General features: G+C 39.3%; 1 protein-coding gene across 1 annotated transcript; it reads left to right on the top strand.

The window, feature by feature from the left end:
• Nucleotides 1–182: 182 nt before the first annotated feature.
• On the top strand, nt 183–17,676 carry ubiad1 (UbiA prenyltransferase domain containing 1). Its single transcript, XM_043675591.2, has 2 exons — nt 183–801; nt 10,442–17,676. The coding sequence occupies exons 1-2, from the start codon at nt 294–296 to the stop codon at nt 10,924–10,926; spliced, it is 993 nt and encodes a 330-aa protein (XP_043531526.1). The 5' UTR covers nt 183–293; the 3' UTR covers nt 10,927–17,676.
• Nucleotides 17,677–24,978: the final 7,302 nt, after the last annotated feature.

Genomic DNA, 24,978 nt, shown 5'->3' with positions numbered 1-24,978 from the left:
CCGGTGATTGACATCTGCGTGATCCAATCGGAAGCGCCAGCATGTGCTGGAGGGCGGGCCATTATGACGTTTGCGAAGGCAAGTCGCAGTCATCAATGCGCGTGCGGGCGTGCGCGAGGGAATACCGCTTCGGGCGCACGGAGCTAGGTGTCGTCCCACTCCCTGGACCGTTGAGCGTCTGCGCATGTGTAGCGCTGTGGCTCGAGGTCGTGACTTTCGTGCGATGTGGGTGCTCAGGCAGATGGCGGTTGTCATCCTGGTGGTTATTGGATAAAGGGGGCGACGGGCCGAGAATGAAAGAGAATGGGGAAGTTAAGCAGGTGGAATCGGACGCCGAATCGAGGATGCAGATCCCCGCTGCGGACAAGGAAACGGGACAGGGTTTCGGCAGGAGCCTGAAGCAGAAGTGCGCCGCGTACGTGCTTGCCCTGCGGCCCTGGAGCTTCAGCGCGTCGCTTACTCCAGTTGCCCTGGGTACGGCCCTGGCTTACAAGACCCTGGGCCAGCTCGACCTGACCATTTCCCTCCTGGCTGCCTTGGCCGTGCTGGCCGTACACGCGGCCGGTAACCTGGTGAACACTTATTACGACTTCAGCCGGGGCATCGATCATAAGAAGAGCGACGACCGGACCTTAGTGGACCGGATCCTAGAGCCACAGGATGTGGTGCGGTTCGGAGCCTGCCTGTACACTCTGGGCTGCCTCTGCGCCTGTTCACTCTATTTTTTGTGCAAACTCAAACTTGAACACTTAGCTCTGATCTTCTTCGGGGGCCTTTCCAGCTCCTTTCTTTACACTGGAGGTAAGTAAGGAGGAACTAAGCAGGATGCCCCTTATTTCAGTTTTGAGACCTTTAGCTGGAGTGATTCATAGTTGTGAAGGAGAGTCACTAGAATCGAAGAGTTAACTCTGTTTTCTCACCCCAAATGCTACCACACTTGTTGAGTTTCTCTGGCTATTTCTGTTTTTGTTTCAGATTTCCAGTATCCGCAGTTCTTTATTTTAATATTGTAGTTGTTTTGGCATTATTTCCCTCCACTACATTGATAACTGCATTGGCGCCACCTTGTGCACCCACGAGGAGGTTGAGCAGTTCATCAACTTCACCAACACATTCTACCCCGACCTTAAATTCACTTGGATTATCTCTGACACCTCCCTCTCCTTCGTGGACCTCTCCATCTCCATCAGTGACAACTGACTCAATACTGACGTTTATTTACAAACCCACCAACTCCCACAGCTACCTGGATTACACCTCTTCCCACCATACATCCTGCAAAAATGCTATCCTGTATTCCCAATTCCTCCACCTCTGCCGTATCTGCTCCCAGGAGGACCAATTCCACCATAGCACACATCAGAAGGCCTCCTTCTTTAAAATCGTAATTTCCCTTGCCACGTGGTTGAAGATGCACTTCAAAGCATCTCATCCACGTCCTGCACCTCCGCCCTCAAACCTCACCCCTCCAACCGCAACAAGGACAGAACCGCGTTGGTCCTCGCCTTCCATTCTACCAACCTCTGCATAAACGGCATCATCCACTGACATTTCCGCCACCTCCAAATGGACCCCACCACCAGGAATATATTTCCCTCCCCACCCCTTCCTGCAAAGACCGTTCCCTCCCTGACAACCTGGTCCGATCCACGCCTCCCAACAGCCCACCCTCCCCTCCTGGCACCTTTCCCTCCCACCTCAGAAATTGCAAAACCTGCACCCACACCTTCCCTCTCACCTCCATCCAAGGCCCCAAAGGAGCCTTCCACATCCATCAAAGTTCACCTGCACATCCACCAATGTCATTTATTGTATCCATTGCTCCCAATGCGGTCTCCTTTACATTGGGGAGACTGGACGCCTTCTCGCTGAGAGCTTTAGGGAACATCTCTGGGACACCCGCACCAATCAACCCCACCGCCCCATGGCCCAACATTTCAACTCCCTCCCACTCTGCTGAGAACATGCAGATCTTGCGCCTCCTCCACCGCCACTCTCTCACAACCCGACGCCTGGAGGAAGAACGCCTTATATTCTGCCTCAGAACATTTCAACCCCATGGCATCAATGTGGATTCCCAAGTTGTCTTTTCTTCCCCCCCCCCCCCCAGTTCTAACGTTCCAGCTCAGCACCATCCTCATGACCTGTCCTACCTGCCATCTTCCTTCCGCTCCACCCTCCTCTCTGACCTATCACCTTCATCCCCACCCCCATCCACCTGTTGTACTCTTGGCTGCCTTCTCCCCAGCCCCACCACCCTCACATTTAACTCTCCACCCCGGAGGCTCCCTGCCTTCATTCTTGATGAATGGCTTTTGCCCGAAACGTCGATTTTCCTGCTCCTCAGATGCTACCTGACCTGCTGTGCTGTTCCAGCACCAGTCAAATCTGGAGTCTGTTTTGTAATAGTCATACTGCACAAAAACAGATGCTTTCATCCAACTTGTCTGCATTGACCAGATATCCCGAACTGACCTAGTCCAATTTGCCAGCTCTTAACTCATATCCCTCTGTTTTAAAAAATTCTCAAGGTCAGGTTCGTAGGAGAGTAGTCTGACACAGAACAAACGACCAAGAGGCGAGTCTGCTAGAATATGGGCATTTTATTCCCCGCAGCGTCGCCACAACGGGTCTGGCTTATACTCACTCTACATGTTACCGGAACTGGGAGCCGTCAGTTCTCGTAGAGCGGTTGCCAACAACCCACGCTCGGCGGTTAAACGTAACCCCGGAGCAGACTCACCGAACTGGAGACTTTTCCAGCTGATATACTCTTTTCCAGATATAAACATTCATGTGAACAGCAGAGCAAGGCTAAAAAACACATTCCATTCTGGTTACATACAGATAAGAAGATTCACACGGGGAGGTGTGTAATAAGATTCACACGGGACTAAGCAACACCTCCATTCCGGTTAGATTCACACATGTATTGGGACATAATTTTTAACCGTTTCACCACATTCCACTGCTTGGAATTTTACACCACACCCTCTAAACCCTTCATATTCATATACACACCCAGATGCCTTTTAAATGTTGTAATTGTACCTCACTCTACTACTTCCTCAGGCAGCTCGTTCCATTCATGCACTACCCTTTGTGTGAAAAAGTTACCTCTCAGGTACTTAAAAATATTTCCCCTCTCACTTTAAACCTATCCCTCTAATTTTGGATCCCCTCCACCCTAGGAAAAAAGACTTTGGCTGTTTGCCCTATCCATCGATTTGTATTAACTCACTTATGCTGCTTGCTGTTAAAGAAAAATACATTTGAGTGTGTTATGACTGATTTCTGTTCATGCCGAGAGTTCTAAGAAGCAAACTCAAAACCAAATTTATTAACTTGATTTTTTTAAAACATGAATAATGGAAATCTGAAACTGTGGGCAAATCAGCATCAATGAGAAAGAAATGATTTTCATCAGAGCTGAATTATTTTTATTTCCAAAGAAACAGTAATAATGTGTTGCATCCTCCTTTTTGTTTCCATTTGCAACTTCCCTAGTATGGCTTTTTTTTTGTTACCTACTGCTGCAGAAGGAAATGAGATGCAGAATGACTCAAATATTTCTACCTTTTAAAGATAACAAATTTCTATCACTTAGTTTAACTGAGAATTGCCATATTTTTTCTGTAATTAATGATTGTGACTAAAAGCTGAATTCCACGTAATAAAATATTTTATCTATATTAAATTCTAAGAGAAGTTGTCTCATGTCCCATCATACACTGGGAGTAACATACCTGGTTCAAAGGAGGAGAGGCTTGAAAACTTCAAATTTCTGGCTGAGTAGTACTCTGGAAAGCAGGGTAAGAAAAAAAAAAGAGGTGGCAGTATTGATGAAACAAACTTTCACACTCTAGAAAGGCATGATGTAGATGGGTTTAGGATAGTCTGCTCATAGAATTGAAGAGTGGCTTACGACAATGTTGTAGGCCACTAGACCAACAAGTTTTCAAGAACTGGAAAGTAGTGAAAATATCAGGTTTCCTTTTATCTTTGAATATAGACCAGAATAATGACTCTAAATGGCAGAATGTAGAAGGTATTAGAACTCCCCCTTGTTTTGAACATTAATAATATCAAAACTCATTGCCCTATCAGTTTTTCCAACCAAATAAGACTTTGTAATCTCATAAACAATAAAGATAGCAACAGTCTTCTGGAGAATGAATATTGTTAAAATGTGCGCAAATCTCTGGCAGATTAAAATTTGATTAATGGACCTATGATCTTGGTAGGAAGAATGAGGAGATGTAATGTCACCTAAATAGTATGCAGGAAAAGAGGGATAAATCTTTGAAGTTGGCTTGTGAAGCTGAGAAGGCTATTAAAAGAGCACACGGATTCTTGACGTTAATAATGTGGCGGCGGGGGGGGTGAGGTAAAGCAAAGAATAGCAGTAAACCTTTGTAACATAATAGTTAGACCTCAGAGGAAGTATTATCCTGGTGATAAGAGGTGAAGTGTGAGAAAAGAACAGATGTGACCAGAGAATGGCTATAATGGTGGGCAGCATCAAAACTGGATAGAGGGAGAAATGGCATTTCAAAAGAGCAGAGAATGCCCAGGCCCCATTCTGGTCTATGGCTAATTATGGAGTGTTTGTGTTCCGTTTTGACCACCACACTTTGCCAAGGCCTAATCATTGTTACAGAAGTTATTAGCTAGTTGGAGGGATTTGGGTATTATGGAGGTAGTAGAGAAGCTGGACTCTTGGAATAGAGGGGTTGAGAAGATATTTAATAAAGTTATTTGAATCATAAATGGTTTTGAGAAAAAATAATGGAGAAACCGATCTTCTGGTAAAAGAATGAGTAACCATAGGACACAGGTTTTAAGATCATTGTAAAAGAATCAGAGGTGACCTCAGGATATGTTATTCAAAAGACAATTTGACAGATACTGACAAGGAGAAAATTTATACAGCTGTGAGAAGTGGGACTATTTGGAAAGCTTAATTTGAGATATGCCAGGCAGGCTGAATGAATGCCCGCTAAGGGTATTCTTAAGATTCCTTTTTTTTAAATTGGCAAGTATAAACAGCAAATATCAAGAATGTATTTTAGCTCTTCCCACATACTAAATCAGTCCATCCTTATCCCAGATTCGAATATTTAAATGCTTAATTTTGAAACTAACTTTCAGTTGAAGGTCGTGAAGGTGTATTCTGTCCCACCACTTGCAATGTGCATTTGCAACAGATTTGCAGTGTTTTACCACCATTCCAAAGCCCATAAATGTGCAGCCTTTACATGAAATAGTCAGAATGTTGTGCTGTAACTGAGTATATTTACACAAGTGTTAGTGCACAAATAGTTTGTGTTGTAATAATGCTAAAGTTGTACTGAAAATTCACCCTGAATTTTGACGTTAAACATTCAACTACAAAGAGACGAAACTGCTTGATTTTCCATTCCATTGTTTTCTGTTTTGTTCTTCCTACCAAGGCTATATTTTACCTCAGTTGTTTTTGTCTTTCTCCATTTCCATTGTTCCTGAAATTCACTCTGTACCAGCATATGTCTGTTTGAGTTCTGTACCTCCTATGTTCTCACACTTTTCCACATACTGAATCAGAAAATGTTCTTGTACACACTTAACAAACTAAACCCTTAACACTATGGCAGTCCTGTCTATGTTTGGAAAGTTAAAATCCCTGACCGTAACCATTCTACTATTATTCTTACGGAAAGCTGAGATCTCCTGATAAGTTTGTTTCTCAATTTCCCCATGACTATTAGGGGGTCTATAATACAATCCCAATAAGGTGATCATCTTTCTTATTTCTCAGTTCCACCCAAATGACTTCCCTGGATGTATTTCCAAGAATATGCTCCCTCAGTACAGCTGTAATGCTATCCCTTATCAAAAACGCCACTCCCCCATCTCTCTTGCCTCCCTTTCTATCCTTCCTGTAGCATTTCTATCCTGGAACATTAAGCTACAAGTCCTGCCCATCCCTGAGCCATGTTTCTGGTAAGCCCCATGTTGCTAACCATGCCCGGAGTTCATCTGCCTTCCCTGTTAGGCCCCTTGCATTGAAACAAATGCAGTTTAATTTATTAGTCCTGCCTTGTCCCGGCCTGCCCTGACTGTTTGACTTGCTTCTGTTCTCAACTGTACCAGTGTCAGATTGATCTCTTCCCTCACCAGATCTCTGGATACCACCACCATGTTACTAGTTTAAATCCTCCTGAGCAGCTCTAGCAAATCTCCCTACCAGTATATTAGCCCCCTTCCAATTTAGGTACAATTCGTCCTTGTACAGGTCACTTCTACCCCAAAAGAGATTCCAATGATCCAAAAATGTGATTCCTTCTTCCATACACCAGATCCTCCATCCTGTATTCATCTGTTGTATTCTCCTATTGCTACCCTCACTAGCACGTAGCACTGGGAGTAATTCAAATATTACTACTCTTGAGGACCTTTTTAAATTCTTGTCTAACTCTCTGTAATCTCCCTTCAGAATCTAACCTTTTCCCTTCCTATGTCATTGGTTCCAATGTGGACAATCACTTTCTGGCCCCTCTCCCCCTTGAGACCATTCCGCACCTTCTCTGAGACATCCTTGATCCTGGCACCAGGGAAACAACACACCATTCTGATTTTTCGCTACTGGCCACAGAAACGTCTGTTGATACATTGGACTAGAGAGTCCCCTAACACAATTGATCTCTTGGAACCCGACGTACCCCTTGTTGCATTCGAGCCAGTCTCAAGACCAGAAACTTGGCTGTTTGTGCTACGTTCCCCTGTGAATCGATCACCCCCTAAGTTTTCCAAAACAGCACACTTGTTTGAAGTGGGGGTAGCCACAGAAGACTCTTGCACTAGCTGCCTACTTCTCTTACCTTTCCTGGAGTTAACCCATCTATGTGACTGTATCTGAGACTTTTCCCCCCTTCCTACAACTGTCATCCATCACATACTATTGCTTTTGCAAATTCCTCATTGCTTCTTACTGTCTCTCCAACTGATCCATTCGATCTGATAGGATTTGCAACCAACAGCATTTATTGTAGATAGAATCTGCAGTAACCCTTAAACTCTCTTTAAACTCCCACATCTGAGAAGAAGCGAATATCACTTTACTAAAGGCCATTTGTGCTTCTTCACAATCTCTTTTCTCGCGCACACTCTCGCGCCGATGGGCTGAGAAGTGGCAGATGGAGTTTAATTCAGATAAATGCGAGGTGATGCATTTTGGGAAAGCAAATCTTAGCAGGACTTATACACTGAATGGTAAAGTCGTAGAGTGTTGCTGAACAAAGAGACCTTGGACTGTAGGTTCATAGCTCCTTGAAAGTGGAGTCGCAGATAAATAGGATAGTGAAGAAGGCATTTGGTATGCTTTCCTTTATTGGTCAGAGTATTGAGTACAGGAGTTGGGAGGTCATGTTGCGGCTGTACAGGACATTGGTTAGGCCATTGTTGGAATATTGCGTGCAATTCTGGTCTTCCTATCGGAAAGATATTGTGAAACTTGAAAGGGTTCAGAAAAGATTTACAAGGGTTGCCAGGGTTGGAGGATTTGAGCTATAGGGAGAGGCTGAACAGATTGGGGCTGTTTTCCCTGGAGCGTCGGAGGCTGAGAAGTGATGTTATAGAAGTTTATAAAATTATGAGGGGCATGGATAGGATAAATAAACAAAAGTCTTTTCCCTGGGGTGGGGGAATTCAGAACGAGAGGGCATAGGTTTAGGGTGTGAGGAGAAAGATATAAAAGAGACCTAAGGGGCAACGTTTTCTCACAGAGGGTTGAGAGTGTATGGAATGAACTGCCAGAGGAATTGGTGGAGGTTGGTACAATTGCAACATTTAAAAGGCATTTGGATGGGTATACGAATAGGAAGGGTTTGGAGGGATATGGGCCGGTGCTGGCAGATGGGACTAGATTGGGTTGGGATATCTGGATGAGTTGGACCAAGCAACTGTTTCCAGCAAAATCAGTAGGAACGGGGGGAGGAGGGGAGAATTCTCCACTGGATGGAGTCAAGACTATAATAAAGAAAGGTGGCTGCATGGTTAAAGGTCTATTACCTCAACCCCACAACAGTAAGATGTAAGAGTTTCTCAGGACAATATCCTAAGTCCAATCATTTCACTTGCTGCAGCAGTGACCTTTCTCCAGCACAAGGTCAGAAGTTTGCTGCTGATTGCACAACATTCAGCACCATTTGCAACTCTTCAGATACTAAAGATGTGTTTGCAAACAGTGAGATCTGGACTATATTCAGGCTTGGGCTGACCAATCAGAAGCATTGTTTTCATGTCACAAAGCAATGATCGTTTTGGACAAGAAATAAGAGGTTTCTCTTCGCATTCAATGGTACACTACTATTAATTGCCATACCATTAGCATCTTGGCGATAACCATTAACTAGTCAGCAGGTCAAGGGTTTGGAATTCTGTGGTAAGTATTTTTTTCTCCTGATGTCTATCATCAACAAGCTACGAATTAGGAAATACTCCTTTGTATTTTTGAGTGAAGCCGCAACAACCCTCACCATCCAATACAAAATAACCCAACTGGTCAGCAATCAGTCCAGTATGTTTATCCCCCATACCAGTCTAGTAACTGCAATGCTTACCATTTAAAAGATGCATTGCAGTTACTTAGCAAAACTCTATTAGCAGCAACACTCAAACATGTGACTTTTTGACCTAAGAGAAAGCAACAGGGGAAAGTTTCCTTCCAAATCACATACCATCATGACTTGCAACTATATCGCTGTTCCTTTGGTGTTAATGGATCTTACACCAAGTGATACTTATACCTTATGGATTCCAACAGTTAAAGGATGCAAACTATTAGCACAATTAAGGATGGGCAATAAATGTTGACATTGCCAGCAATGGCTCCATTCCATGAATGAATAAATAAAAGCTGTTGAGCAATTTATATAGTAGATCTGTATAATCTAAGCTGCTAAAATTGAATACACTCAATGTGTTTACAATGTTTTAGGACTTCTGGTAAAGACATTATCTGACCCAATCTTTATTTTGCAGGGGTACTTAGTGTCAATTAAGACATTTGGTTTGCATGTAATCGAATAACAGGCAGGCAGTTTGAGATTTTATTTTGGTTAAATGCTATCTAATGATTGTGTGCCGAAGTGTTACCAGCAAGTCTGGAGGGATAAATGTTTTCCTGTTTCCTCCAGAATATAGTGGAGTTTGAATTTCTAAAATGATGTGATTTCCCAAATCAATAAAAGTTGGCCATGTAAAGATATGAAGAAGCAATCCAGCTGGATCTCTTCAGCGAGCAACTAATAAGTTTGCTTTAATATTTTAAAACTTCATTTCATAAAAGATCGTATGCTATTAGATCAAAACAATCTCAAATCCCACAGCATATGCACACAATAGCATGCCAAGCAGAGAGAGCAACTTGCAGCATAAGGAAAATTAGAATTGGGAAAAATGTTAAAGTCCATAAGAAAAACCAATTATACTTTCTGCTGTTGGTCATGAAGTTCCAGTGGCGTTGTGGCCAAGCTGGTTGAGACACACTCTCTTTCAAACTGTAATCTGTCATTTCCAGCAGAATTGCTATAGCATTTCAAGTGCACTTTATTTTAAAATTCTATGTCTCTATATTCCAACTTGTAACAGCCATGGGATCTGAGTTTGATAAAACTGTTTCAAGAGAGCTGCTGTGTTATGATTACATCCTACAGGCTGAGTTGATGTTACTGTCTTCTGTAACAAACTGAAATAATTATAGTTCTTCACAGGTGGGATTTTGGTCAGTGTCACAATTCACTGGACAAGTGTGCTGCCCTGCTATTCTGAGAGTCATCGCAAAAGTTGAAGATTTTAAAATATGTTTACAAAGATTCCCCAATTTACCTGATTTTCAAACCCAGGATGACAGCACAGAACAGATTTCTATACTTAACAAACTGCCAGCATTGAACACAATTAATTAAAACTCTAACCTACTTGCAAATCATTGGTATTAAACAGTCCACAATTTGAAAAAAAAAACAAGAAAAATAAAAAGAGACAGTCTTTATAAGTCTTGGTTGACTATTGGCCCATGTTGGAGGTCATCCATATTAATAAAATAATTTTGATCCCTCTATTGTCATACCTTGAAAAAAGGGCATTCCTTAGTTTCTCTTTGCATAATGGGTTTTCTGCAGGTCTGTTGTTCCAGTTTCAGCTATGTTAATGCAAATCAATTCTTTTGCAAATACTTTTTAGGCATTTTATTTTAATTTCCTATGATGCTTAGCCAACAGACAAGGCTTTTGCATTTATTTTTAAAACAGTATCCTGACTCACTCAGGTTTTTTTTCTTATCAAGTCCCATCTAATTCAGTGAATGGAATTAGATTAATAATCCATATATTGTATTACAATTTAATGCATGTGGATATACTAAATGTATTCTAACTCTTGTCTCTTTTTGGACCTACAGGCATTGGATTTAAATACTTTGCTCTTGGTGATATTATCATTCTGATCACCTTTGGACCGTTAGCTGTGATGTTTGCCTATTCTGTGCAAGTTGGTTACTTGGCCATTTCGCCACTACTTTATGCAATTCCTTTAGCACTCAATACAGAAGCCATCTTGCACAGTAACAATACCAGAGACATGGAGTCTGATAAACAGGCTGGGATTGTCACCTTTGCCATCATTATTGGGCCAACGTTATCTTACATTGTGTATAACATGCTGATATTTGTACCCTATGTAATATTTTGTATATTAGCAACTCGATATACAATCAGCCTTGCATTGCCGCTTTTGACTGTACCTTTGGCCTTTTCACTTGAGCGACAGTTTCGAAGCCAGAATTATGCCAAAATTCCCCAGATGACTGCAAAACTAAATCTTTTTCTAGGATTGTTCTACGTTTTTGCCATTTTGTTAGCACCATCTGGAAGCTTACCAAACTAAAACGGCACAGACTCCTTTTTCTATAATTTCAGAAATCAAAATTGACGATGGTGAAGCTATTTTTATTTTAAAATAGAGAAGTTGGAACAGTACTTTTTTTTTCAATTAAGCCACTATTCCTTTTAAACAAAAAATTGTTAATTTTTTGCAGTTACTCCACCTTCCACTCCTTGGCAAAGGTGCAATTTGCACCTGAAAATTAAATGGTGCATGGTGTGTTTTTTTTTAAAACAATGATTTCAACATCAGGAAAACAATTTGCATACGTACTGTACAAGTAATCCATATTTTCAGTGTCATCATATGGTGAGAAACTATATCACAAGTAGATTTAAACTCATGCTACCTTAGATTTTGATTCATTATACCTAATCCTTTACATAGTTGATTCTCATATATAAAATCATGGACAATAGAAAATTGAATTTATCTGTTTTTTACGTCTTGAAAACTTTAAGCATTAACAGGTTAATAATGGAGGACTGACGTAGCTTGTAAATGGCTTGTGATATAATTTCATTTTGGCAACATCTGTAATGGACAAATTTGTATGATTTATACAATTGGTTTCTGGTAGTGCAAGAAAGTGAATTTGTAGCACACATACAGATGTACTGAGAATTGGTCCTAGGAAGTAATTTTAGATATGTGATGTCCATCTAATTTGAGAGAACATCTTTTTGTTTTGCTTTTGAGTTTGTTTGAACTTAATTGTAATTGCATTTCGGTACTTGTTTAATTCTGTCATAACATGCACTGTTTATTTGCAAGGATTGATATTTTGAAGTTATGTTTGAAATACATAAATTAATGGTAAAAAGGAGATTAAAAGGCAGGTAAACAGCTTGGCAAGATGTCAAAACGTAAACTGTTTTAGAGGATGGAGTATTTAGTATTTATCATTTTACTTTGTACAAGATTTCAAATGACTTTGCATTAAATTTTAAGGGAATAAATGGATTCTTGTTTACCCTTTACACTCCCCAGAGTTAGCTATTCAGTTCAATTAATGACCTCTTGGTCAGCTGTGCAGTTGGGCAATCAAAAATTGCTCCTTTTGCCATGCTAACGTTGGTCCATTTAGCGAGGTCAAGCAATTCTTTTGTTGTTATCTAAGTCAGAGTTTCTCCAAAGTGCAATTTGAGTTTGTGAGCTGTGACGCAGGTATGGCCACCTTGGAATTTTGCCTCTCCACACTCCCTTTCCTGTCTTCTCTCAGGTCATCTTTCCCACTTTTGCATTTCTCACTGAGCGGTAATGATTATTTTCAAGTCTCAATCATGTCACATTTGGAAAGTTTAGAACACTGAGTTAATTAGTGAATGAGATATAATGGCTTTCACAATCAATGTACTGCATTATGTTGGATCAACTCACTGCAGATGCTGAAATCTGTACTGAAAACAACAAATGCTGGAGATCACAGCGGTCAAACAGCATCCACAGAGAGAGAACAAGCTCTGTTGAAGAGTCATTTAGATTTGCAATGCTAGCTTGCTCTCCATCGATGTAACTCACTGTGATCTCTAGCACTTGTTTTCAGTACTGAATTTTGCTACTGGCTTAAAAGGCAGGAAAAAAGTGCCAGCAGTATAAAAACTTTCTCCTGTTCAAGCCTCCTTTACAATCATAACAACAACAAAATTGAAAAGCCTATTAATTTATATGAGAAAGCTTGGAATTTTGTTAGTTTGAGGAAGACATTTTAGAATTCTTCTGTTTTTTTTGCTTTGGACATAATTTATTTTAAACTTCATTCTCTCCATTTGGAAACTTGCTACTTCAGGACTGTCTCGTGTTGTTTGAACATCAGTGGAGTTTTTCCATGAGATTGTAGAAGCAGGCATCCTTTCCATCACTGGATGTTTTGTGCTCCAAATGATATATTTTCACGAAGAGATTGGAGAAAAAACTATTAGGGTCAAATAAAAAGAATGGTTTATTGCCCTTGAGTGTATTTTCTCTTCAATGTAAGGATTTTTTTTCATGAAGAAATATGTTTTATTCAAAGATATCCGTTTCCCATTTTTAGGAAATGTTAGTAATTGAACTTTAATTTCTGTTGCCTTAAGTAATTAATTATTGCACTGACCATTGATTTTTTTTCTTTTTGTTTTGTCTTCAAGTATTTATAGATTTTTCACGTGGATAAAGATTTGAAATGCAGAAAATGTCAGTGTCAAGATAGTTTTGTTAATTCAGTGTGCTGTGGGGAGTATGGAGCACACCATCGCCTGTGTCGATGAATATGCTCCCTAATTCATCACAAAAACAGAAATTGCTGAATAGCATCTGTGGAGAGAAACCATCAATGTTATGAATCCAGTGACCTTTTGTCAGACCTACTTTTTGTTTCGGATTTCCAGCATCTGCAGTTCATTATTTTTCTCCCCTATTTATAGTTGTTTCTTTTTAATTAAGTCTTACCTGAATTTTGTTTACGGTATTTTTTACATTTGTTTTGCTGCTCGATACATTAAAATTCTTGAAGTTCATTTCCTTTTGACTGAAGAGCACTTTCATCCCATAATAGTATTACTGAATAGTGCAATGAAGTAAAATTAACTATGATTAAGCTCAATCATTTAGAGACATATAATGAGTTAACAGAGCATTCAAAGGAATTTTGATTTTTATTTTATTGTGACTCCTATTGTCAAAACTTCCTGACCTAAAAAGAGAGATTTTAGGAGGGAGAGTTTTGGTCTTTCTTTCTCTTGTTGACATTTGCTTATTCAAGAATTAACCTGTGGATGTGTAAAACATGCTTTCCGCTAGTGTGTTGTTTACATGAAGCTAAATTTGGACAGATTTTCAAATCACACTGCCCGGATACATCTTTTAGCAATTCCAGCATCCCAAAAGTAGAGATTTGCAAGCGCATACAGTCTGGCAGAAACAATCTTCTATCCAGGCTGGTATGTTACCCTGACACAATTTGGTGTCAGAAAATTATTAGCCAGTTTGATCCAAACAAATAAAACTGACAAATGATAGGAACCTAAATTTATAATTTGTGTTTGGGACAGGTTACTGGACTGATGGCTGTTTTATTTTAAGTACTTTGAAACCTTTTTTGAAATGGATTTGACTTGGAGAGTCGTCCCCATTGAACGACTTGGAGAGTCATTCTCCAAAACCTAGAAAGAAAATTAACCTTTCCTAATATCTTTATGTATTCTGATCCTTTAAGATTGTCTGTCCATGACGAGGATTATTCTGGAAAATAAATGCCTATGATGCAGTGTATGACATATTAGCATAGCTGGAAGATTGTTTTTTTTTGTCAGCCAGCTAAAGGGTGTATAAAAATGGGTGTTTGTTTGACAAGCTGTGCTGAGTGTGGTCCTGTAAGGATCTATGCTGGGACCTCAATATTTTGCTTCAGTTACACATATTGGTGAGACCACATCTTGAGTACTGAGAAGTTTTGGCCTCTCTTGGTAAGGAAGGACCTAAATGCTTTGGAAGTGGTTTATAGAAGGTCTACCAGATTTGTATCTGGAATAAGACGGTTGTCTTCTGAGAAAAGATTGGATAGGCCAGACTTGTTATTACTGGAGCCTGGATAGTCTTGATAAGATTAATGTGGAAGAATATTTCATCTTGTGGGTAAGTCCATAATTAAAGGGCACTGTTTTAAAATTAGGCATTGCCTTTTCATAACAATTTAAGGGGAAAAAAGTTATTATTGCTTTGTAACCTGACAACTCTGCATCAAGCGGTAGAATCATTATATTTTTCAGAGTTCTAAGTTTTTTAGACAGTTGGGTAGATTATGGAACCTGGGGTTGTTCAGGGTAGGTGGGAATGTTGAATTTGCAATGCAAATAAATCAGCCATGATGTTAATTAATGGTGATGCAGATCAAAGGATCAAATTATCCACTCTGCTCTTGTTTTATATGTTCTTCTGCTTTGTACTATTGTTTTTCCTTAAGCATAAGTATTGTTTGAAACAAATTTCTAGTTCCTCATTAGCGTTTAATACACAACACTAATAGATATAATCACCGTGGGTGGCACAGTGGTTAGCACTGCTGCCTCTCAGCGCCAGAGACCTGGGTTCAATTCCCGTCTCAGGTGACTGTGTGGATTTTGCACATTCTCCCCGTGTCTGCATGGGTTTTCTCCGGGTGCTCCGGTTTCCTCCCACAGTCCAAAAATGTGCAGGTTAGGTGAATTGGCCATGCTAAATTGCCCGTAGTGTTAGGTGAAGGGGTAAATGTAGGGGAATGGGTCTGGGTGGGTTGCGCTTCGGCGGATCGGTGTGGACTTGTTGGGCCGAAGGGCCTGTTTGGGCCTGGAAGTAATCTAATCTAATCTCTAATTGCTCTCCATTATTCAGATACCTATAAATTAGTCTTGCTTCTGAGCTCAAAATGATCCTCATTGCATGCCAAACTTGGAAGGACAAAATCTACAAATGTACTGTTGAGTTTTTTTTCCCCACAGTTCCAATGGCTTTAGAATCAATTTTCCATTTGCAGTAAAATTCCAATGACAAGTCATCACACTGGCTTTACTTTTATGGTGTCAAACCATCATTTCTTAGATGGTTTTAAGCTGGAAGGGTTAATTGAGTAGTCTCTTCAGGGTCAGTGTTGCTAATGAATTTTAAGATATTCAATAAAGTCAGTATAATCCACGTTTTGATTCTTATGTATTTTTTCCCATGTTAGTTTCTTGGCCCAAGATAATGCAATCCAAAGTGGAAACATCCCACCTCTTTAAGTCTTAAGGTGATACTTATTTCTTTGAATAACTAGTCATGTGTTTTGAGAAAGATAGAGCACTTGTTGGGAATAAGTGACCTCTGGTTTAACCAAGAAGTTGATAGTTTCTAGATCACTTTTATCTTTGTTTTTAAAACCGTATATTATAACTGTTTAGGTTATCCTTTGAACCTTTGAATGCATTACTGCAGACGTTATACTTAAAGCTTAGTAATTTTTTGGCAGCAGTTATTCTTTCTCCACATCCACATTGCACTTCCTGACATTCTCATTTCTACAAAGCCTATCATATATCCTTTAGGTACAGTCCTGTCCAGTTGTCATACCTCATTGCTGTCTTGGTTTGGATTAGCCAGCATCACCTTCCAGTTCTTGATTTGTAGTCCTATAGACTATGGCATGTCAAGTACATAGCCAAGTAGTTTTTAAATACCATGTGTATTTCTGATTATGTTTTTTGGACTAGAGTGATAAATGGATTAATTTACATGATGCTTTTCATATTTGACCTTTCTTTGTTATGCATACCTGCATGTTAATTGCTGACAAATTTCAGTCCAGTGGAACATAACTGTAAAGGGTGGATCTAATAAAAGTCAAATAATGGTTTAATTATGTTTATTTCTTCAGCTGAATATGTATTAGTAGCACTGGTTGGGAGCAGAGTAGCTGTCATCCTCTGCTATTTATATTTTCTATATTTTGGGGTTGAGAGCAGTTCTTGTGGGATAATGGTTATGTTTTCTGCCTCTAGGCCAGAAAATGAGCATACAAGTCTGACTTGCCCTTGAGATGTACCATAACATGTCCAAACAGATTGGTTTTAAAAAAATTAAACTATGGTTGGTTTTACCAGACACATTTGTTCATATTTCAGTCAATTTAGAGAAACTTAGGTAGATGATATTATGCTATCTGATGTAATAAAATAAGAATAATACTAAAATTTAAATACAATATGCTGTTTTCTTAAAGTTCTGAAGGACAAAATGTTTTGTAGCAAGTGTTTTTGACATTAAATGGAAGTTTCAAGTAAAGTATTTATCTTGATACAGTTTACTAATTTAACATTGTGTACACATGGTTGTCAGTTCAAAACTTGAGTGCTGATCAGCAAGTTGCAGTAATAATTCAGCAAAGATGCCAAACCAAGAATAGTTATTGAATCTACCAATGCACGCACACCAATGCAAGGATCATTCCTGCAGTAGAGGTGCTGATTTTGATGTGCATTTTCAGGACTTTATATATTGCAAAAAAAAAGTAACCTCTGCATCTCTAAATATATTACAGCTTTTATTGCGAGAACTCCCAACAAGTTCAAATTATAAGTACAAATTTATTGCAGAAAATTGTTTATTTCTTGCTGTATTTGTCACTAATCAATGCATGTCTACATTATGAAAATTTGCAGAAGTATTAATTAAAATATAATGCATTTGAAATAAAATTTCCACTAATTCGCGTACGTTGTTTGAATCTGACCTGCTGTCCATATGTTGAAAATTCCCTGTTCTGTTGTGAAATCCAGTGCAACAGTTTTATTTATACATGTCTGATTAAATTTACTTGTCTTTCATTAAAAGCTCTGGGCGTTCTAAAGATGAGTTTCAGAGGACTACAGACCTCAGTTTAATTGGATAATGTGTCAAACTGATATTGTATTCTGGATTTTATCAATTTTTCCATTTACCTACACAATTTGACAGGATAAGTGTTTCTAATGTCAAATTATCCTATTTTTTTGCCAATCACTCATACGCGATTGGATGAATTTATCAGCCAAAATCTATTTGTTAGGCAAATATTATTTGATATACATTGCTTAGTTTATATTAGACAGGACCTGTCAAATGTACTTTAGGAACTGAACATCTAGAGTAATACGCTGACTCTTGTTTATAATAACCAGTTTTTGGAGAAAATATAGTAATATATTGTGTTCATAATTGTAAACTATAATTGCAATGATTCTTTAAATAATCATTTTAATAAATTGACTCTTAGGTTTACTACTTTCTAGTTTAAAAGGGTTGTTCTTTTCTACTCCCTAGCCATGATGAGCAACATTTGACTCGGTGACAGTTGTGTTAACATTATTCTTCCACCTGAGATTTTGGCTCAGTTCCAGCTCAGAAAAATAATGTCTGCTGCACTTGTCAGTGTGAAATTTGTCGATCATTCTGGATGTCAATCTAACATCTTTATTTAAAAAATGAGAGGGGCAAACAAAATCTGGTAACTATAGGCTGCTTCAGCCAAGTTTTCTTCACCACTTAATGCTTTTTTTGGTTTGATGGTGTTCTTGTGACTATACCTTTATTGTGCTTTAAGACATTTCCTTGATGGCAAGGGCAATAAGTTGTCATTGCTCTTTTTTTAATGTCACTGGACTTGGTGTCAGCTGACTTCAGTCCATTTTCAAATCGAATCCAAATCCTGCTTATCTGTCAACCAGTTCTTGAAAACCTTTTTTAGTTTTAACTAATCTTTTGTTATTCTAATCAACGTGTTCAGTGATTTTAACGTTCCAAGCATAGACTGGGAACTGCCATAGTGTTAAGGGCTTAGATGGAGAGGAATTTAAGTGTGTACAAGAAAATTTTCTGATTCACTCTGTGGATGTACCTACTAGAGAAGGTGCAAAAGATAACCTACTGTTGGGAAATAAGGCAGGGCAAGTGACTGAGGAGTCAATGGGGGAGCAGTTTGGGGCCAGTGACCATAATTCTATTAGTTTTAAAATAGTGATAGAAAAGAATAGACAGGATCTAAAAGTTAAAGTTCTAAATTGGAAGAAGGCCAATTTTGATGGTATTAGACAAGAACAAGTTGATTAAGGGGTGGATATTTGCAGGTAAAGGGACGGCTGGAAAATGGGAAACCTTCAGAAATGAGGATGAGAGTCCAGAGACAGGATATTCCTGTTAGGATAACAGGCAAGGCTAGTAGGAAAGCTAGATGACTAGAGAAATTAAGGTTTTGTTCAAGAAAAAGAAGGAAGCATATGTCAGGTATAGACAGCAAAGATTGAGTGAATCCTTAGACTTGCATGTCCTTGGCAAAATGGGAGGGGGAAATTAAAGTGTTTAGCCATAGGCCAAAGTGCAGGTGTCCCAGAGGTGTTCTCTGAAATGTTCTGCAAGTTGGCATCCTGTTTCCCCAATGTAAAGGAGAATCTATCCAGATATTTGAGATAAGGAGCTGCCCAGTGTTTGTGGTGCCACCAGGAAGGAAAGCTGCCACTAATAAAGACCAGTGAAAAGCCCAGGGTTTACAAGGGACCCATGCCAGAGGTGAATGAGGATGGGTTGTGAGAAAGGATCACCAGTATGGGAGTGGGTGGTTAATTAAAAATAAAGATATGGATCTGATTCATTGGCACCTTCCCCCATCCACCACTCCCCCTCCCCAACACCACCCTCCCATTGCTTCAGCTCCCACATGCTAGATACTGAGTGCTGTTGAACAAAGGTCACCGTCCTCTCATAAAAAAAGGCTCTCACGTGCCAAGTCGCTGTTGGGTTAGAAACCCATTAATTTCCCATGTAAGGGCCTGAATAAGAGTCCTGGTGGGAAGGCTGTCCTCCAGCCTAACAAACAGAGACTTCATTAGGTGGAGATGGAGAGGCACCCAACCCACACACTCCTGTCCAATCAATTATAACCATTGTCACCAAGCACCACTAGTGAGTTATTAAATTCTACTGAATTTACAGTCTAATTCTACAGTCTAAGATGCTAAAACATGAAAATTCTAATAAAGTGCAACTCAATACATAAAACTAAAGGGGTTATTTCCAAATGTCTCTTTTACATCAAATATAAAACTTAATGTCAGGGAGATCAATCACACACAAGCATGCAGACGTGGCAAATGGGAACCATCTTAATCATTTCAGCATGTTCAAGATAATTGAAGTTAAAAAATATGCATTTTTAATCTGAAATATTGCCAATTTTCCCTTTGAAGTGAGCCACCTGCTGTCCTCTAATCTGGGTTATAAAAACAATTCTACACCAATTTGTACATAACGGCATTCGATGCCTATAGCAGCAACACAGATTTGTTCATCTATTTATCATGCATAAGCAAAGTGCAATTAATCTATTGGTCACCACAGTTATTCAAAGAATATTCAGAGCAGCTTGAGTGCAGATGTTGTATGCTGTAATGGTAAAATAAATCAAGTGGAAGAATAATATTCCTTGAACAAAATCCATCCCTGTGGTTTAAAATGTAATTGCTTTATGAGGGATAGTTACATCTTATAAAAAATTTATGGAAGCAATCATAAAAGGCTATAACAAAAGTGGATATTGTATCCATTGCACTTGTATTGCTAGAGCAATCCAAATCTAATCTCATTCATCTGCTCCTCATAACTTTGCCCCATTTTGACCTGTAAGAAGTAGTTTGGGCCTGTCCCATTTTTTTGTAAAGCAGTACATGTTCCAAACCTTTCTGTCCTTGTACTTTAATGGAACCTTACATTGACGACCACTCATCACTATTCACAAGAGGAAGTAGGTTTTCCTTATTCAATCTCAAAACCCTTCATCATTTTAAACGCTTATAATAAATTCCCTTGCATTTTCTGTTCGAAATAGAACCAGAATCTCAGGTTTTTTCCTCACAGATATATTTTCAATTTCTGTTATTAGTCTGGTGAATTAGATTACTTAGTGTGGAAACAGGCCCTTCAGCCCAACAAGTCCACACCAACCCTCCAAAGAGCAACCCACCCAGACCCATTCCCCTACATTTACTCCTTCACCTTACACTATGGGCAATTTAGCATAGCCAATTCACCTAACCTGCACATTTTTGGACTGTGGGAGGAAACCCACAGGGAGAATGTGCAAACTCCACACAGACAGTTGCCTGAGGTGGGAATTGAACCCAGGTCTCTGGCACTGTGAGTCAGCAGTGCTAACCACTGTGCCATCATGCCACCCACGTTAAGCCCTGATCTGTTCCATTCCAATTCCAACATACAATTGACAGTTAAGTCAGTGGAGCTGTTATGCCCCACAGCCTTGACAAACAATATTTCTCAGACTTTGAAGAGTTGGTAGCATAAAATAGGCACTTGGGTGATATAGTAAAAAGCTGCGGCTATTCAAGTGAAAAACAAATATTATTTAATACTTGAGGAAAATCTGTGAAAACTAATGACTGGGAAATTATACTGATTGCCTGTAAGAATGTATTGAACAGCTGAGCATGCCCATGGTTATGATAGAAGGCAGCCTCTATGGTAATAATGATTACTGGATGTAAGTGTCATTAGCTAAAACAACATTTATTCCCATCTTTAATTGCTCTTGGGAAAGTAGTGATGAGCTACCTGCTTAAACCACTATTGTTCAACATTGCTGTGCAAACATAGCAGCAGTGGAATCTCCAGCATCTGCAGTACTCACTTTTGCCTTGCAGTGCAGGAATGATGATCTAGCTCCAAGTCAGGATGGTCTGTGACTTCCCAATGACAGTGCCACCACTCATCTGCTGACTTTGTCCTTGTGGGTGGGAGAGGTTACAGGTTTTTAAGCTGCTGCCAAAGAAAGGATGAAGGATTTATCGTTGAGGCAATAATTCCTTTCAATGTCACAGCAAAAAATGCCTTTCTTTAGGCAGTTCACTGGGATTTCATTTACAACAACTCCAATCCAATGAGAGCTGCTGTCAATGATAACATTACATGATGGGCTGCAAGTTTTCCACCAATGTTCTTTGAACCACCTCAGCTATGTAAGTCACATCACAAAAGTAACAGAGATCTTTTCCCCCACCTATCTTTCTTTGCCCCATACTGCCATTAAGAAGTTCATAACATCAACTATCAGTTTTCTATCTCTCCTTGCCCTACTTGTTACTCTGGGTTCTGTCAAAATTTGGGCTTAATCAATACAAATGCTTCTGCTACAACCCATGATTTGACTTGTAAATAATTAATGATTGATTCTAATGTGAACAGGTGAAGAAATATTGCACCTCAGAAGTATTTAATCTTTCTTTAAAATGATTGGAACCTGTGTTTGGCTGAATCCTGTCTGCTAAGGTTAATGGGGAAATCAAGCTCTAATCAAGTTTACTGTGCTGGTGGCTTCTACAATTTTGTAGCTTCCATTTCAGATTTTCATTCAATTTACAAAATCTTTGTGTAAGCACAGGGATCCTCCTATGCAGCTAGTGCCACAATCAGTAGCCTGTCTACATTGATGCTTATTTGAGGAAGGTCTAATGTTGTCCATTAATTCCTATCAACTCTGCTTTTGTGCAAGATTGATTACTTCAAAGCTGAGTAATTTGCAAGACAACGCAGTGAATGCTCGTGAAGAATTCTCATCTCCAAGAACACAGTTCAGAACCAACCTAATTGAATTTTGGTACAACATCTGCTTTCAAAATCTGTTTAGGATTAGTAAGTACTTTGACATAAAAAGTGCGAACAAAAGTAGATAAAAGAAAGCAATTGCACTTCAACAGACCATATTCAATCATTGTAATAGTTAGAGGTTTCATCAGCTTTCTGGGATCATAAATATTTAGCTCAAGTCAAAGTCATTTGTTAACAAACAAACATTTGTTTTCAGATGAATGAAATACTGACTAAAGCTGATAGCAACATCTGTGCACCTACAGACTATTTGGCAAACGGGAGATCAAAGCAAATATTGAATTGAGACAAAAACAAACTGGAATGTTGTATAGAAAGCGGATTCTTGCTTGTAAATGATTTAGGTTGAACTGAAATTACTGGATCAACCATATTCTGTATATATATTTGTTGATAATAAATTTTAGACTTGCTCCCGCATCCATGTTTTTAAATGCCACAGCCTCCGTAATGGGAAATATTCTGCTTCTGGCATTGACGAAATATGTCACTGAATTGCTAAATGCTACTAAACATTTCTGTTCTGTTTTGTTCTTGCATTCCTATAATCTTAGTGTGGTGTCTTTATTTTTTGCTTGGCATCCATAAATCACTCAACCTTGACTGGAATTGCTCTTAACATAAGAAATGAGATTACATAAAACTTGCTGCAATAAATGTTCTCTATGCTGAAATGTGTCAATCAATCACATTGCATATAATCATAGTGCAATGTACATCAATCTGTTTCTCCAGTCATACTTCGTCCAGGTGGTAACTCTTCATGCATGAACCTGGATTATTAACGTTGATTGGCTATTTCACCATGAGCTAAATTACATCCAAACCAAATTCTATCCTGTCCTGAAGGATAGCAACATGAAATCAAATGCACAATATGTTTGTTCTTGTGGGAAATAAAGGAGAAGAAATACTTAAACCTGCCACACCTTGAGTACTGTAACCAGATTTTAGGGAGATAACCATGGTATGATGCAAAGCACGGCCAACAGACTGAACATTAAGACAGGAGGATTGTTAGGAAAATCATGGGGCAATTTTAAGCCTTAAAAGATTAACAGATGAGTGTTTTTAAAAAATGAAAGTCGATAAATGTAAGAGAATATGTAAATTTGAAACATGAAATATATTGTGACTGCAGAAGAAGTGGGCACAGATTCAAATCCAGTAGCAATTTTTAAATTAAGATTAAGAAGTTCTTTAAATGACAAGTAAAGTACGATAATAGAGATTTAAAGCCTTGTATTCATTTAAGAATTAGATAGATGTTGTGCTCTGGACAGCAGGAGCTTCTTGGTGCTAAATGAATCATCAAATCTACCACTGCAACAACAGTATTTATGTAGAATCATAATTTAGCACAAATGGCGAGACACTGCATAAGAGTGCTATCAAGCATCAACTGATTTCTATATAAGATTTTATGGTAACTTACCTAAAACTTTGGGCACAAGTCAATCAATGCTTTCTAGGTGGAATTGTCTAGTTACTTGAAAAGGGAAAATTGTGCAGTGTTACGTGGAGAAGACTGAAGATTAGCACTAACGAAATGCTCATTTTGAGAGCTGATACAGACACTATGGGCTATATGACTTCCTCCTGCACTGTAACAGTTGTGTAATTGTTAAGTCCATTTTAAGCAATTTCCCAAAGGTGGGAAAGGTAGGAGAAGAGATTTAGAAGACTAGTTCCAGAATTTAGGATCTTGGCAGCTTATGTTAAGACCATTGTAGATTTATAGATTCATACAACGCAGGAGAGGTCTGCACTGACATAAACCCCCTCCACCCCACTGAAAGTGTGCTATTCCAATTTCCTGATTGTTATGATATCTCGAGTGCTCATGCAAATATTTTTTAAAAAATATTTCCTATGCCGTGCATTCCAGACTCCCACTAAAGAAGTTGAATCTTTTGTCAGGAGGAAGAAGAAGGCTTATGTTAGGATGAGACGTGAAGGCTCAGTTAGGGTGCTTGAGAGTTACAAGTTAGCCAAGAATGACTTAAAGAGAGGGTTAAGAAGAGCCAGGAGAGGACATGAGAAGTCGTAAGCAGATAGGATCAAGAAAAACCCTAAAGCTTTCTTTAGGTATATCAGGAATAAAAGACTGACTAGAGTAAGATCAAGGATAGTAGTGGGAAGTTGTGCCTGGAGTCTGAGGAGTTTGGGGAAGTGCTAAATGAATATTTTTTGTCAGTATTCACACTGGAAAATGACAATGTTGTCAAGGAGAATACTGAGATACAGGCTAGTAGACTAGACAGTATTGACGTTTGCAAGGAGGTGATGTTAGCAATTCTGGAAAGAAACAGATAAATCCCCTGGGCTGGATGGGATTTATCTGAGGATTCTCTGGGAAGCTAGGGAGGAGATTGCAGAGCCTTTGGCTTTGATCTTTATGTCGTCATTGTCTACAGGAATAGTGCCAAAGACTGGAGGATAACAAGTGTTGTCCCTTTGTTCAAGAAGGGGAGTAAACACGACCCTGGTAATTATAGACCAGTGAGCCTTACTTCGGTTGTGGGTAAAGTGCTGGAAAAGGTTATAAGAGATAGGATATATAATCATCTAGAGAGGAATAAGTTGATTAGGGATACTTGTGGGCAGTACAGTGGCTCAATGGTTAGCAAAGCTTTCTCACAGCGCCAGAGACCTGGGCTTGATTCCCGCCTCAGGTGACTGTCTGTGTGGAGTTTGCACATTCTCCCCATGTCTCTGTGGGTTTGCTCTGAGTGCTCAGGTTTCCTCCCACAATCCAAAGATGTGCAGGTCAGATGAATTGGCCATGCTAAATTGCTCGTAGTGTGAGGTGCATTAGTCAAGAGTAAATACAGGGTATGGGAATAGGTCTGGGTGGGTTACCCTTCAGAGGGTCAGTGTGGACTTGTTGGGCCAAAAGGTCCTGTTTTCATA

Source organism: Chiloscyllium plagiosum, unplaced genomic scaffold (assembly GCF_037043375.1).
Source record: "Chiloscyllium plagiosum isolate Xiang-an unplaced genomic scaffold, Cpla_swu_hap1 HiC_scaffold_37, whole genome shotgun sequence".
NCBI classification, from domain to species: domain Eukaryota; kingdom Metazoa; phylum Chordata; class Chondrichthyes; order Orectolobiformes; family Hemiscylliidae; genus Chiloscyllium; species Chiloscyllium plagiosum.
This window is presented reverse-complemented; position numbering and strand designations above follow the sequence as displayed.